The sequence below is a fragment of the Clarias gariepinus genome, chromosome 21 (genome assembly GCF_024256425.1).
Source record: "Clarias gariepinus isolate MV-2021 ecotype Netherlands chromosome 21, CGAR_prim_01v2, whole genome shotgun sequence".
NCBI lineage: Eukaryota > Metazoa > Chordata > Actinopteri > Siluriformes > Clariidae > Clarias > Clarias gariepinus.
Genome location: NC_071120.1, coordinates 21,286,644 through 21,301,051, shown reverse-complemented (window position 1 = coordinate 21,301,051; position 14,408 = coordinate 21,286,644). Strand labels below are relative to the sequence as shown.

Sequence of the window (14,408 nt, the reverse complement as noted above, 5' to 3'; positions counted from 1 at the left end):
CGGGAATGAAGACTGTGTGTGTGTGACATGTGCCGTTCAGGAACGGCTGAAAATGGCTGCGACGTGGCCATATGTCGCCGTGCAGGAGGAAGGGGGTGGACGTCGCCGCTGAACTGGAAACAAAGCACGTCTCACTTTACACTGGCCGTGCACACACACACACACATACATGCACACACACATACATGCACACATGCTCTCGTTCGGATATCCTGAGTGCCGCATGGATATGTCATCTGCCGGTCGATAAAGTCCCGCCCTCCCAGTGCAGTGTCGAGCAGGCTCAGAGTCAGGACGAGGCTGGAATACAGCTTAGATGAGCATATAAATGAACATATGAATTTTTCAGTATTGTCCAATGCAGAACTGTTGTATATAGTAGACACCAGTGATGAGTGCATGTGGCTAGACGTCTGCTCCAGTACTTCTGTATGGATGCATGGCTGTTTTTTTATTTTTTTATTTATTTATTTATTTTAATTTTCATTCCATGCACGAGATTAACATGCCATGAGCAGATTGGCCTCCTTTTCTGCCAGCGCCATCTGTGCATCCCTTAGCATTAGCCGCTCATGGCTAGGGCTTTCCTCTGACCTAATATCCCATCTGGCAACATGCCAGGTCTGTCAGCCTAATTATACGCTCACGTACAACTTCCAGTCAAGAGTTTGGACACCCGTTCGAATTCTTCTAATGTACCTTCCTGATTTTGAGATCTTTCTACATTGTAAAAAAACAATGCCGAAGACATCCAAAGTCCAAGAGAAGACGCTTCTCACAGTTCAACAATGCTGGGAGTGGTTTGAATGTTTTTGGAGAGCATTTTATGCAAGATAAGGACGTTTACACCTTACATTACATGCAAGATAAGGACGTTCACCGCTGTTGAATTTACATTTAGGTTTACAGCACTTGGCAGACGCCCTTATCCATGACGTCGTTATCTCATTATACATCAGAGCAGATGAGTGTTAAGGGCCTTGCTTACGGTGGCAGCTTAGGGGTGCTGGGGGTTTGAACCTAGGACCTTCTGATCAGTAGTCTAACACCTTAACCCCTGCGCTACCCCTAGCCCAAGTCACTCTAGGTACACGTCACTTAACATGCTTTGTGAAATGGGTCATTATGTAGAACTATGAACTAGAATGTAGGATACTATGGTGTAAGCACTGGGAGTGGTGGCTTAGCCGGCTAAGGCTCTACAGTACATTGTTGATTCGGGGATCTGAGGATTCAGGTCCAAGCTCTGCTGACGGTTGGTTGCCACACCCCATAATACTCAGCCACTACATGCAGTGCCGGGTTCAAACCCGGATAAAACGGGAGGGTTGTATCAGGAAGGGCAACCTGTATAATATAATATACTACATGTATGTGTAAATGAGACGTGATATGCATGAGTTGTATGTCTGAGAGTTGATGTTGCATTCACTTTCTTTGGTTTTGTCCATGATAACTGTGATGTGATGAAGAAATAACTTTAGGGTTAAACTGTTGGACTGGTTAAAGTATGAATGGACGTCATACGGCACATACCCGTACTATCGTTGGGAGCTGTTGTTGTACCGAAGTAAAACCTAAACTGGTAGAGGAGGAGGAGGCTGACGATGCTTTAAACTAAAGTTTTTGAATTGTTTATAATGGTTTTTCATGATTTTCAATTTTTTTATTAAAAATGTTTCATGTGCACCAAAACTCAAGACTTTTTCCTTGATGTAATTAACTGCGAATTTAATTTGTTTGTTTTACTTACTACAAAAACAAAAAGAAAGTCTGAGTTTGCTGTATTTATTTTTAAAACGTAATTAACTAACGTATTATTAGTACTGAAGTGCACTTTTCAAATGCATCAGTTTTGTGCTAAAACCCTTCGGAGATGGAATTATAGCGTTTTGAAAAATCACGCTTGTATACCCCAAAAAAGTTTTGACAAAATATTTTGACATTTGTGTTTTTAACATCAAAGAAAACATGCATAAAATATTCTTAATCAGTTTGCAGTATTAATTTTTCATTTATTTTTTCTCGAAACTGAACTAATGGATTTATCTTCTTTTGCCGTCAAACTGTCCATATTGTTTGAAGTTCATGAATAAAAGACTAAAGTGCTAAAGGATGCTGAGTTACACTTTGCTCTGCATTAGCTTGATCGCCAACAAGCGGAAGCACCAGTTTGCTCCGAGTCCTGTATTTTATTTTCCTGTAATAGACCAGGCTTATAATGTTCCATTATAGTGGACAACTCGTGCATAGTCATTATGATTCTCTAGTACATTGTGTTTGCATCTTTCACAAAAATAGTCCGAGAGGAAGGTTCAGCTTTATGCAGTCATGTCCACGTAATCTACAGTATCTTGTGCACTTTCGCATCGCTTCCACTTCTTTAGTCTACGGCCAGACTAATGACGTGCTGAGGATTTCTCTTCTCAGCTGTCCCAACAATGAAACCTGTTACCTGTATAATTAGACATTTATCAGATCAAAAACGGAGACGAAATCAGAGATGGAGCCAAGCCATAATGACCCATCATTTGCCTCGGCAGCAGGGCAGAACCCCGTAGAGCTGCGGCGGGGGCCCCTTCAAAGCGTCCCTGCTCATGCTCTCTGTGATTAGTGGGGATTTGTAGAGACCTGCTTTAGAAAAGTCTAAGTAAACTCTTTCTCCCGCATTTGGCTTCCAAGTTTGTTATTTGCCAGTTTGCGTTTCTAACCGCTGCATTGAGATTGATTTTCTTTCTTTCCTTTTTTTTGTGTTGAAGACGGCACTGCTAGGAAAACAAAAAAAGGCTTTCCAATTTCAGAAGCATGGAAGACAAAAACGCAGCACAATTACAAAAGTACAATATTGAAACAAGTGGCAAGAATATCTACAGTTTTAATCTTAATGGAAGAAGCAGAGTGACTCGGAAAGACCACCCTTGCAGTGCGACAAATGATCTTGGACCGAACATCGCCGGATTTCTGCGCCATGGGCTTGTCTTTTCCTAGAATCCCGGGCTTCTTACGTCCTGGAATGTGCTGAGATTATGGCATCAGTCTTTATTTTTAGCTTCCATTACGTCACTGCTCTGGACTACATAAAGGAACGGTAACAGGAAAAGCATTTATTCTGAAATTGAATCTTTGTGTACAAGGGAAAGCTCTAGCATTGTTTTTCCCCCAGGTCTAACAGACAGAAGTTGATGTCTCTAACAGAGGTCCCACATGCATGTTTCTTAAATTCGGTCCATGGACATGTTCCTCGTGTCAAGTGAGCATGCATGTGGAACACCGATAAGACATGCTTGAGCTTTGGTTGTTGGGAAACTTTTTTTGTTGGAAACATCCGTTGTCGCTTCGGATGTGTGATGCTCAAGGAAATCTGTCAGATTTTAGAGATAAAAGCCGTCCTGCTACTTGGAAGGGGTCAAGTGGTTACAGTTACTGCTTATTGGAATGGAGTTCCTTTGCAGCCATTGACTGTTTGTAAACAGGTTTAATGTCAGAGAGCAGAGGAAACAGTAAAACAGCCTCCAGACTCACCAGCTAGACTTGTATATCGGTTTTTCCTAGTTTGAGAAAACATTATGTCAGGGATAATGAATGGCATGTTTTACATTGTTTAAACTGCACCAGGATGTGACAGCAGAAGGCTGTTAAACAGGAATAGGGGGAATTAGGGCAAAGCCTGTTCTAACACAAAGGCTTAGCGTGTCATTTGGACATCCACCCACCCATCCATCCATCCAATCCATCCATCCAATCCATCCATCCATCCATCCATCCAAATCCATCCATCCAATCCATCCATCCAACCACCCACCCACCCATCCATCCATCCAAATCCATCCATCCAAATCCATCCATCCACCCACCCATCCATCCATCCATCCATCCATCCACCCACCCATCCATCCATCCATCCAGATAGCTATAGTCTACTGGTTTGCAATGCATTTTTCTGAGAGTATCTAATGGTTTAAATGCTTATTATTAAAAGGAATTTATTGGATGTTCTATCCCTCTATGTATCCGTCCATCCACCCATCCATCCACTTATTCACCCATTTAGATGGATAGATAGTGCAGATCTATCCATTTATCTATCTGCTGGTTTGCACTAAAAATTTTTTACAATAGTATCTAATGAGTTAAATGTTTAAATGCTTACTCATTTATCTATCCATCCATCCATCTATCCATCTAGATAGATAGATAGATAGATAGATAGATAGAATCTGAAAGGGATTTATTTTACTGGTTTGCAATAACATTTTTTTTTCTGATAGTATCTAATGATTTAAAAGCCTAATGAAAATTATTAGACCATTTGTCCATCCATTCATCCTACCATCCATCCATCCATCCATCCATATGTTCCAGATTGATTGAATCTGATTAAGTTTATTGTGTGTACTTTTTTTTTTTATTGTGTGCACATTGTTTTCAATAGTGTTTAATTTTTTTAATGCTTTTCATGGATAATCCATCCATCCATCCATCCATCCATCCATCCATCCATCCATCCATCACACATTTATCCAGATAGATTCTGAATGGTGTAGTCTATGTATGTGCATTATCATTTTTCCCAATGATTCCTAATGAAAGTCGTTGGACCACCCATCCATTTTTCCATTCATATCAATACACCATGGATTATCTGTTCATCCATCCATCCCCTTATATAGATAGATAGATAGATAGATGGATAGATAGATAGAATCTGAATGGGATTTAGTCTACAGGTTTATATTAACATTTTCCTAGCAGTATCTAATGATTTAAGAGCTTATTGGAAATCATCGGATCGTTCGTCCAGTGGACTGTCTGTTCCCTTTAGGTTGCTGGTGCTAGGGTTTTATATGTGGAGAAATTAAAGGTCCTCACAAAGATAATAAAAAATGAAATGGGATTTAGTCTACTAGTTTGCATTAACACATTTACACTGCTGGTATCTATTTATTTTATGCTTAATGGAAATAATTGCACCAGTTTGTAGTTTAGAAAATCTCGTACTAAAATTTTTAGTATTAATGTCTAATATTGCAGAATAAACAGTTTTCAGTGAAGCATTTGTACGTACTGTTGTGTTCAGTATGTTGTACTGTAAGCAGTGAGCTGTAATCTACCACTGATGTGTTGTGTTCTTCATTTAGATGTTTTTCAACGAGCGAACATTTTATTATTTAGTTTAATATCCAGCTTAAAGGCATGTAGAAGTGTTTGATAATAACCAAAGTGCATCTGTGAGTTGTGTGGATGTGGTTTGCTAGAGCACAAATGCATGTTATTTTGAGAACATACCCAAAGTAGCAATTTGATTGTGGTCAGGGCGAAGAGTGCGTAGTTAAAGTATGTCAGAAATGTGGTTTGCAGATCTATCATACCAAAAAAAAAAAGTTTAATTTGCACCATTGTAACATCTGGCCAGTGGTTTGGCAGTTGGTATCTATACAGCTCATTACAGTGTTATGGATGGCCTTTTATTCAGACTAATACCAGCACTTTTGTCTCCTCTGTAGGTGAGCGAATGTGGCGTCTGGAAGTCAGGATCTAAGCTCCACAGTGGAAGTGATGCAGGAATTCCTGCTTTTACTGGGCTGGAAATTGGATTTGGAATGACCCAAGGAGGCCAGTTAACGTGACACATTCTCTGGTTACCCCTCCTAGTCTGAAAAGCCCTTTTCCCCCCTCTGTCTTAATTTTCCTGGATGACATCATGGTCTTTGGTAGGCCAAATGTAACATTATGGGACATCGGTGCTGTCGTCCGGAAGTCCGAGGGATGCCTGTATCAGATGGAGACCAGCACCGTTCTGCTTATTTGACCCCACTTTTGTATGAATAATCCCAGAGTCGAAAACCATTAGACCCACCATGCAGGGAAGGCCCAGGCAGGCCCAGGAGCAGCAGCAGCAGCAGCCAGGATGCCCATCACCCAGGAAAACGCACTGAGTCACCTAACTCTCCTGGAGAGCTGGCTGAAGCTGAACCAGGAGGATGAGTTTGAGAAGAAAGCGGGCGGTGCTTCGCCGTGTCAGGCTGCAGTCCGCAAGCTGGTAGAGTACATCCAGCTGAACTTTACGGATTGCGAGAGCTACGCGTGCAACGGCAGCACGCTTAAGGACGAAGCGGATGTTGAGGTGCGGGCGGTCTGCTTAAGCAAAGCTGAAGGAGATGGGCCTGAGTTTGGGCTCAGCTTTGGGAACATCCCCATCTTCGGGGATCCTGAAGGGAAGAAGAAGGTGCGGCGCCGGCGCCGTAAGAGCGATAAGGGCCCCGTGTTGGACGTAGGCTGCATCTGGGTGACGGAGGTGAAGAAGAAGAGCCCCGCGGCGCGATGTGGAGACATTAAGTTGCGGGACGAGCTGTTGTCTCTCAACGGCCAGCTGATGGTTGGAGTGGACGTCTCCGGAGCCAGGTAGAGTTCTTCTTTTATATGATCTAGATCTGAGTTACTGTGATGATATATCGGATCAGGATGTTTTTAAAACCAGCATATCCAAAACCTTATCGTAATAATGTGAATAATAATATATGCGCAGTAATGTATTTTTTTGCTCCATAATGTGAAGACACATAGGGATCACTTTGCATCGTCAAAGTTTTCTTCTATTAAACCATTCGTTTAATCAAACCTTTAAAGAATCTTTATTAGAAAGCATGAATTAGTTTCAGTTTCAGCCTTTATTCATCACATATACATTACTGCACAGTGAAATTATTTATTCTTTGCACATCCGAGCTATTTTAGAGCCCTTATTTAACATAGAAAAATATAAATTTTCTCGTTATGGTAGTGTTGGTTGCTAAGCAACATACAGTGATGGACAAAAGGTACAAGATGTATTCTTTGAGCAGAATGGCTTCTTTTTGGTAAAACCTGTGCGTTAATACAGAATGTAATCACTTTAATGCAGTTACAGGTGTGTGTGTGTATATGTTTGTATGCTTGTGTGTGTGTAGGATTTTGCAACGCTTTTAAACGCGGCTCAGCCAGTCGAATATTAGATTAAGATTATTATAATTAGAACTTTTATATGAGTGTGATGTAATATCAGACAGAGTCGGTTCTTTGGTGTTTGTATATGCATGACATCATGTCTACGTCATAGAGTTTAGATATGATTAATAATCAGCCTTCAGATTTGTAAACAGGAAGTAATATGTGCATTAAAATTGAAACCGTGATGCTGAAATATTTTTTAAATATTGCACTTATAAATAGTTGGAAAGCACAATTCATTTATGAATTTGTGGATCCTGTAATCACATAATTATATATAAATTTGAAACGAGGTTGTGTAAGTATTATTCTCCTTAATTTGAAGGAGGGGGGTCAGTCGGTGTATAGCTCCTGATTTTACGCCACTGAAATCGGCATCCTCCATCTTTCTCAGCGCAAAATTGTGAGGAGTATCATGAGTTCATGAGTACCATGTTGGATTGAGATGAAAGTCACAGGAATTCTGAATCGACTGTTCCGACCTGATCTGTATCTGATTTGAGACCACACATGGAAGTGGCCCAAAGCAGAAATGAAAAGGTCATATTCCATGCGGTTCGAATTGTTCATATTGGCATGAAATAATCAGATCTGAGTCACATATGAGCCAAATAAAAAAAATCTGATTTAGCCTGCAGTGTGAACGTAGCCTTTTATTTTTACACATGACCCAGGTGAACTTAATAGTTTATCCAAAACACCAAGTGATCTGGAGCGATACTGACCGTTGCTATATCAAGTAGAGCGATCTTTACACATATTAATCCTGGTTCATTCAGCAAGAATGAGGTTTGTATCATGCCTTTTCATTTTTTTAGCTTTGTCTAGCCAGTAGCACTTTTGGAAAGGTTTTTTATTTTAATTTTTTTTACTTTGGAGCACGCCAATGTCTGGGAAAAGCAAACGGTTTTGATGAAATTCCACATTTAATGTGGTTTCTCTTCATCCAGGCAAAAAAAAAAAAAAAAAAAAAAAAAATTATATATATATATATATATATATATATATATAATCTAGTTTGTCAGAAAAGGTTTGTGAGTTGTTTTGAAGGATTTCACTTGTAACAACTTTTCAACTATGATTTCATCCTTAAAGCCAAAATTTATAGCCTTGTTTTATGGAGAACAAGGTAAACTTAACCGAAGATGGTTTGAATTATAATACAATCAAACGGAAAGGTCCTCAATGTTTATCTTCAGTAGAATCGATTTCGGTGCATATCCCGCTCTTACATCCAGATGAAACGAAGCATGCAGCATGCACGGTTGCCCAGAGCAGCTGGGGGATAAGTGGCTTAATAAGGGCTTTAATAAGAGGCTTAACGGTGCATTTATTCCCTACAAAACACTGGTTTTAAGATTATTGTCACGCTTAAGAACTTTTGGTGTGGAGAAAATAAGGTTTTCCCGTAATGTGTAAAACAATTGGAGAAGATGTGGTCCATGGAGAAAATTTCAAACATCTTTATAGTTCGTGCATATAGACTTCCCTTCGCAAATCAGAGAGTAGGGGTTTTCCAAATCCAGAGACTTCATGACGCCATGGATTTACACAGGAGCTCTCGAACCAGCAGTGTGCATTTGTGAATCACTCTCGAACAGAATTATGGATCTGATTTGCATTTGATTAAAATCCATACCCTACACACTATTCCGTGTCAACTCTTGCATTTCTTTTACTAAATTAGTCTACAACATTTGTAGTTAGCTGGTTAGCTAAAAGATGCATAGCAGTAACTGATGAGTTCAATAAAAAAAAAACACCTTTCGAAGTCGTCATGGATGGAAAATCAAAAGACTAAAACTTTTTTTTTGTACTAGACTGTAAACCTGTTTATTTGAGTTGTAAGGTCGAGCATTTTATCATGGGACTGATATGTGGATTGACTCACTCTTGGAGCCCCTAGTGGTCATTTGGGGAACTGCATGTTTTGGTGCCTTTCGCATTGGACTCGTTTTTTTAGACCTGGAGGTTATCCTCTGAAATGTCTTTGGTTTAGCTTTTCATTGATTATAGCCCATTTGATTAGCTAGTTTGGATGGCTTCCTAGGAAGTAGAGAAACCATTTCTTATGGGAAACACTGTGATGTTGGGTTCGACAATGGAACCTGTTGAAAGGGTTTATGTATATGGCTTTTAACATTTTAATCGTAGCTCTGAACTACAAGCTTCTGAGGTCCCTCATTTTTATTGCTTCGGATGTATGTCTGCAGTATCCTCTTTTCAGGAGGTTTGTATTTCTATTACATCAACCTACAGTCCCTTGGGGGGTATTTAAAATAACAGTTCTTTTAGGGCTACATTCAGTTCACTAGTCTTAAAAACATTTTACACACCAATTGTTCAGTCATCTATAAAATTCCAAAGCTTTTACGAACATGTTCCCATGACTGTATGGATTTAGAACAGAACTACTGATCTGTCCCATCCACCCTTCCTCACTGGTCTGAGATACCCACTGTGGGGGAATTTATGGGAACAATATGGGAACTGGCATAGATTGCTAACTGGCAGCCATACTGCTGCGCCCATTTATTGTAAGCCTAATTGGTTCCTTTGGCAAACTGAACAGCCACAGGAATTATAAAATGGTCAGTCATAGACAGTGGTGGGCCAAGCATGTGAGGTCTGTATAGTCTACTAAGAAAACGGTTTTAAATTGATTTTTAAGTGTGACATCATACACTACCGTTATATGACCGTTACACAAAAACATGTTGTAAACATGAAAAAAAACTTAAGCATTTAGAAATCCAATGCAAGATGACTGATTCTCACTGATGATGATGATGATGATGATGATGGTGCAAAGCGCAGTCAAACACATTTTTTGTCAGACTCTCTTATTAATGTTCATCCAGGTTGATATCTAGTGATTATAAAGTCTGAAGAATATGATTCCATCATCAGTTAATTATTCCTTGCTTCTTTCTTTAATTTGCATGCTTCGGTTGGTGTGTGTGTGCAGATGACGCGCCAATGAATTAAATCTAAACTGGATTATAAGGTTTTGCACAAACTTGAAGTCCATGCCGGTTTGAGTGCACACTGTCATAAAAAAAAGGGGATGTACCGAAGACAAAAAAACCTCTGTACTTATTTATGTATATACGAATATGCATTTTAATTAAAAATTATTCGTATAGTGCTCCAAACTATGATCGTTGTCACAAATCAGCTTTTTCAGAGATGGACAATCTAGATATAAACAGAAAAATTTATACATTAAATCCTCAACATATGAACGAGTTCCATTCCAAAAGCTTGTTCATAAGTCCAATTTGTTCGTAAGTCCAACAAACATTGTCTATGTACTAGGATACTAACACAATTAGCTATACACAGTATAAAACTAAGCTGTTCCATGATCTTCTCCTTGTTTTATAAAATCGTGCTGCTGGTTGGACGATTCATGTTAAAAGAACGAGCAACGTCTGGCATCTTTTTACCTCTCTCCTTTCTCACAATTATTTTCCTGCTTTTACGCATGCTTTCGGACATCCTGGAATGCACGCTGCATGCACGTGACAGTGGACAGTTTGCCGGACATGTGATCTAACAAGTTCATAACTCGAATGTTCATATTAGTTGTTGGTGCGTTCAAGTCAAACTGGGACTTTTGACTGTGCAGAATTCCTTTAATGGAAATTAAAGTGGCGCAGTGGTAAAGTGCTCGCCCTATCATCCAGAGATCGCCAGGTTGAGTAGCTAGTAGCCTTAACGTGGGAGCCCCCTAGAGAGAGGGGGAATTGGACACGACTACATTAGGGAGAAAATTGGGGGGAAAAAAAAGTGGAATGGCTTGGAGCAAGATCAAGACTGTACTGGCCATGTGAGCTATGAGCCACCCTGACCAGCAACGTCATTCACAACGTATGGCCTTCTTCAAAATGTTTTGCACAATTCAATTTTTTTTTTCCCGAGTCTCATCACCGTCCTGAGTTTGTCCTGCAGCCGTTTGTAAATGTCAGTCAGCTTTGTTTTTTTTTTTAATTCATGAGAAATTTTATCAAGTCCCTGTTTGACTTGAACGCCCCTCGTGGTTGGTAATGATTAAGAGTAGGAAGAATACCTACCACATATTCCTGCCCAACCTGGGCAAAGCAAGCACACTCTGTGTAAAGACAGGACGTTCCTAGGACGGCTTCAGACCAAGATGTTTTCCACAACAGTGGTTCATTTTCTCCTGAGGGGGAAAAAAAAACACCCAAAACGGCAGCCTGCAAAGATAGCTCTGACAGAGACACAACACAGCAGCTGGGTTTGGAAACGGACCAAACGGAGCACAGAGAACCGTCTGATTGTGTCCTGCCCATTACCAAAGCGTGTCTGTTCTTTATAAATGACCTGAGAATGTGATTGAGATTTTCTGCAGCGCTGTCGGTGGAGGATGTTTAGAAGAGATCAGGAGAAAGCAGAAAACTAGCCACACATGTTGCGAGTGTTGTGGCTGTGGAAAGGATAATATTGCTCACGTCTAGGTTCTGGGAGGTTAGAAGCCTGGGAACGCAGGTGGCCGACTTTCTGTTAACATTATGTTCAGGTCTTGTCCAGACAATACAGATGCATATCTGTCCACGCTGAAACGGTGCTTTGGGAATGAGTTCAAGCACTGGATGCACTAAAACGGTGTTGTGTATAGTTCCTTAATCACCTGGACGCCAGACACCTAGTTGTCCATACTGTTTGTTTTTTTTGGGCTTTGAATAATGTACATACTGTGTACTGTACAACATACGGCTGCTTGCATAAATCATAGGTTTATATTATATTTATAATTTACCACAAATATACATTTAATTAAAAATTATTAGTATAGTGCTTTAAACAATGATCATTGTCACAAATCAGCTTTTTCAAAGATGGACAATCTAGATATAAATTGAAAAATGTATACATTAAGTCCTCAACATATAAACGAGTTCAATTCCGAAAGCTTGTTCATAAGTCCAATTTGTTCGTAAGTCTAACAAACATTGTATATGTACTGCCTCTGGTTGGACGATTCATGTTAAAAGAACGAACAACGTCAGGTATCTTTTCCCTCTCTCACTGTTCTCTCAATTATTTTTTACTTTTGTCTCCATCGTTATTTGTTGGCGCTTCTTAGCAGTACCAGCTCTATCACCGCTGCTTTTGCGCGTGCTTCCGGACATCCTGGGAGACACGCTGCACGCACGTGACAATGGACAGTACATACAGGACAGTATGTTGTGATCTAACTTACAAGTTCGTAACTCGAATGTTCATATGTGGGGGGAATACTTTACATGGATCTATTATTAGTTTGTCCTTAATGAGCAAGCAGCAGGCATCATCAAGAATGACAGAGTGACAGAGTGGCTCAGACTGTATCACAGTTTTTTTTAGTCATGGATCAGATTATTTTTTTATATACGTATAGATTTCTTTAAATACATTTATTAAATAAAAACAAGTAAGAAAATAACAAGAACAACAATAATGCATTTGGTGGAATTTTAGTGAAACAAAGTATGTGCATATATAATTGACCTACAGTTTACGGTCCAATACTGATATTATTTTGCTTAATTTTATTTTTTTCTTTTTGTTATCAGAGTTGGCAAGGTTTCAGCATTACCTAAACAGGTTTCGGTGTGATCTGGCAACCCTGACGAGCACGCGGCCATGGCACGGAAGGAAAAATTGTCGAGTGGGCAAAAATATAGTTTTTGTGTGCATGAGAGAGAGAGAGAGAGAGAGAGAATGCATGACTGAAAATACAAATTGTGCGTGCAGTGGAGACTTGGGCACGTAAAAATATCAGGATGAAAAGTCTGTTTCTCCCTGTGATGGTTAAACTTTATTCATCCGTGGTTCACATGCATGCCAAGGATGGCAAGGGATCCTTACTGATCATGGATAATTTATGGTTCATTACTGCTAGCTTTTAGTAAAAGGGCCAATGCGCAAGCGGGTGTGCTGCATTTATAACACAAAACACGAACATGGTTGTGTAACGCAGTGCAGCACAATTCATGTTGTAACTTAATGTAGCTTCCTGTGTGAGAAGGTGACCAACAAAGCAATGTAAAGGTTTGACTATGCTTACAGGATTTTATATTTATTCTTATTTTCTATTATTGTTCTTGATATTATGGCAGCTCTTTTATTTTGGTTGCGAATTTATTTATACCTGAACATCTCACGTGCTCACCACGTTCATATAACCTGTATCTATATAAATAAAAGAAAGGTTTTGCTTTACATTTCATACTTAGGAGGACTTGAAACCAGTCTCAGAAAATTTTCTGTGTGTCTGTATGTCTGTATGTCTGTCCAGCCAGATTTTGTCACAGCATCACGCAAAACTGGCTGGACAGAACGTAATAAAATTTTGCCAGTCCTTCTGTATTTGGCTGAAGTTAAACCTGCACCACAAACGAAATCAAAATGATGAGGAGGAAGGCACTCCTACTTAAACATGTCCTTTTGCCATTTTCTGTGTTCTGGCCTTTTTTTTCCCCCTCTTGTTTTTACAGCCTGGCTCCGCAGCTGTCTATAGAGAGCATGGAAAATAGCTCAGCTCGTGCAAAGTGCTCTCCATATGCTCATTGAGAAAGCGAGCTTTATGAGGACAGTAGTGATCCACCGAAGAGAAAACCATGATGTATTTTTTTCCATAAATCGCAGAACCGGCTTCATCATCAAGGAAATGTGAATAGTTTTAATCCTCGTGCATGCCAAGCCACAATCGATAGCAGCCAAGCAGGTTTCAAGTGGCCTTGTACTCGTTTAAGAGTGGTTGAAAAGATTTTCCAGAAACCTTGGATACGGCTTAAAGTGAACCGCAGTAACCTGGCAGCAAAGCGTTTCATAATGAAGGTGAAAAGCAAAGTCTTCAGCTCAATTAATCGTTTTCTTCTTCTTCTTCTTTTTCTTCTGTTAGAAATACTCATGCACCGTCTGGTCCAAAAGAGAAAGTCTCACGCTCTAAAATTTCATTTGACCACCTTTAGCTTTGATTACAGCACACAATGTGGTAGCCAGTTCATCTGTGTCTTACAGTTTAAGTCCTGGAATATCTCTGTGCCATCAGGAAAGAAAAACTACACAGATGTGATAACCTGGTCATTCAGTACATTCAGGTGGTCAGCTGACTTCATTTTATTGCCACATAACGTTGCTGAGTCTAGACCTGGGCAACTGAAGCAACCCCAGATTATAACCCCGCCTCCAGAGCATGGTACAGTGGGCACTATGCATGATGGGTGCATCGCTTCATCTGCTTTTCTCCTTACCCTGACGCACACATCGCTCTGGAATAGGCTCAATCTGGACTCATCTGACCACATGACCATGACCCAATCCTGTAAGTTCTCATCATATAGTGTATGTATGGAAATGCCCGAAATGGAACCTCCGGTTTCCTCCCACAGTCCAAAGACATGCAGTAATGT

At 40.0% G+C, this 14,408-nt stretch overlaps 1 protein-coding gene across 1 annotated transcript in view; it reads left to right on the top strand.

Annotated features, from left to right (window-relative positions):
• pdzd2 (PDZ domain containing 2) overlaps nt 1-14,408 on the top strand; it is a 92,767-nt gene that overhangs the window by 10,969 nt on the left and 67,390 nt on the right. Inside the window, exon 2 of the mRNA XM_053481132.1 lies at nt 5,505-6,402. Coding sequence (XP_053337107.1) covers nt 5,909-6,402 — 494 coding nt within the window. The 5' untranslated portion in view covers nt 5,505-5,908. The remainder of the gene's footprint in view (nt 1-5,504; nt 6,403-14,408) is intronic.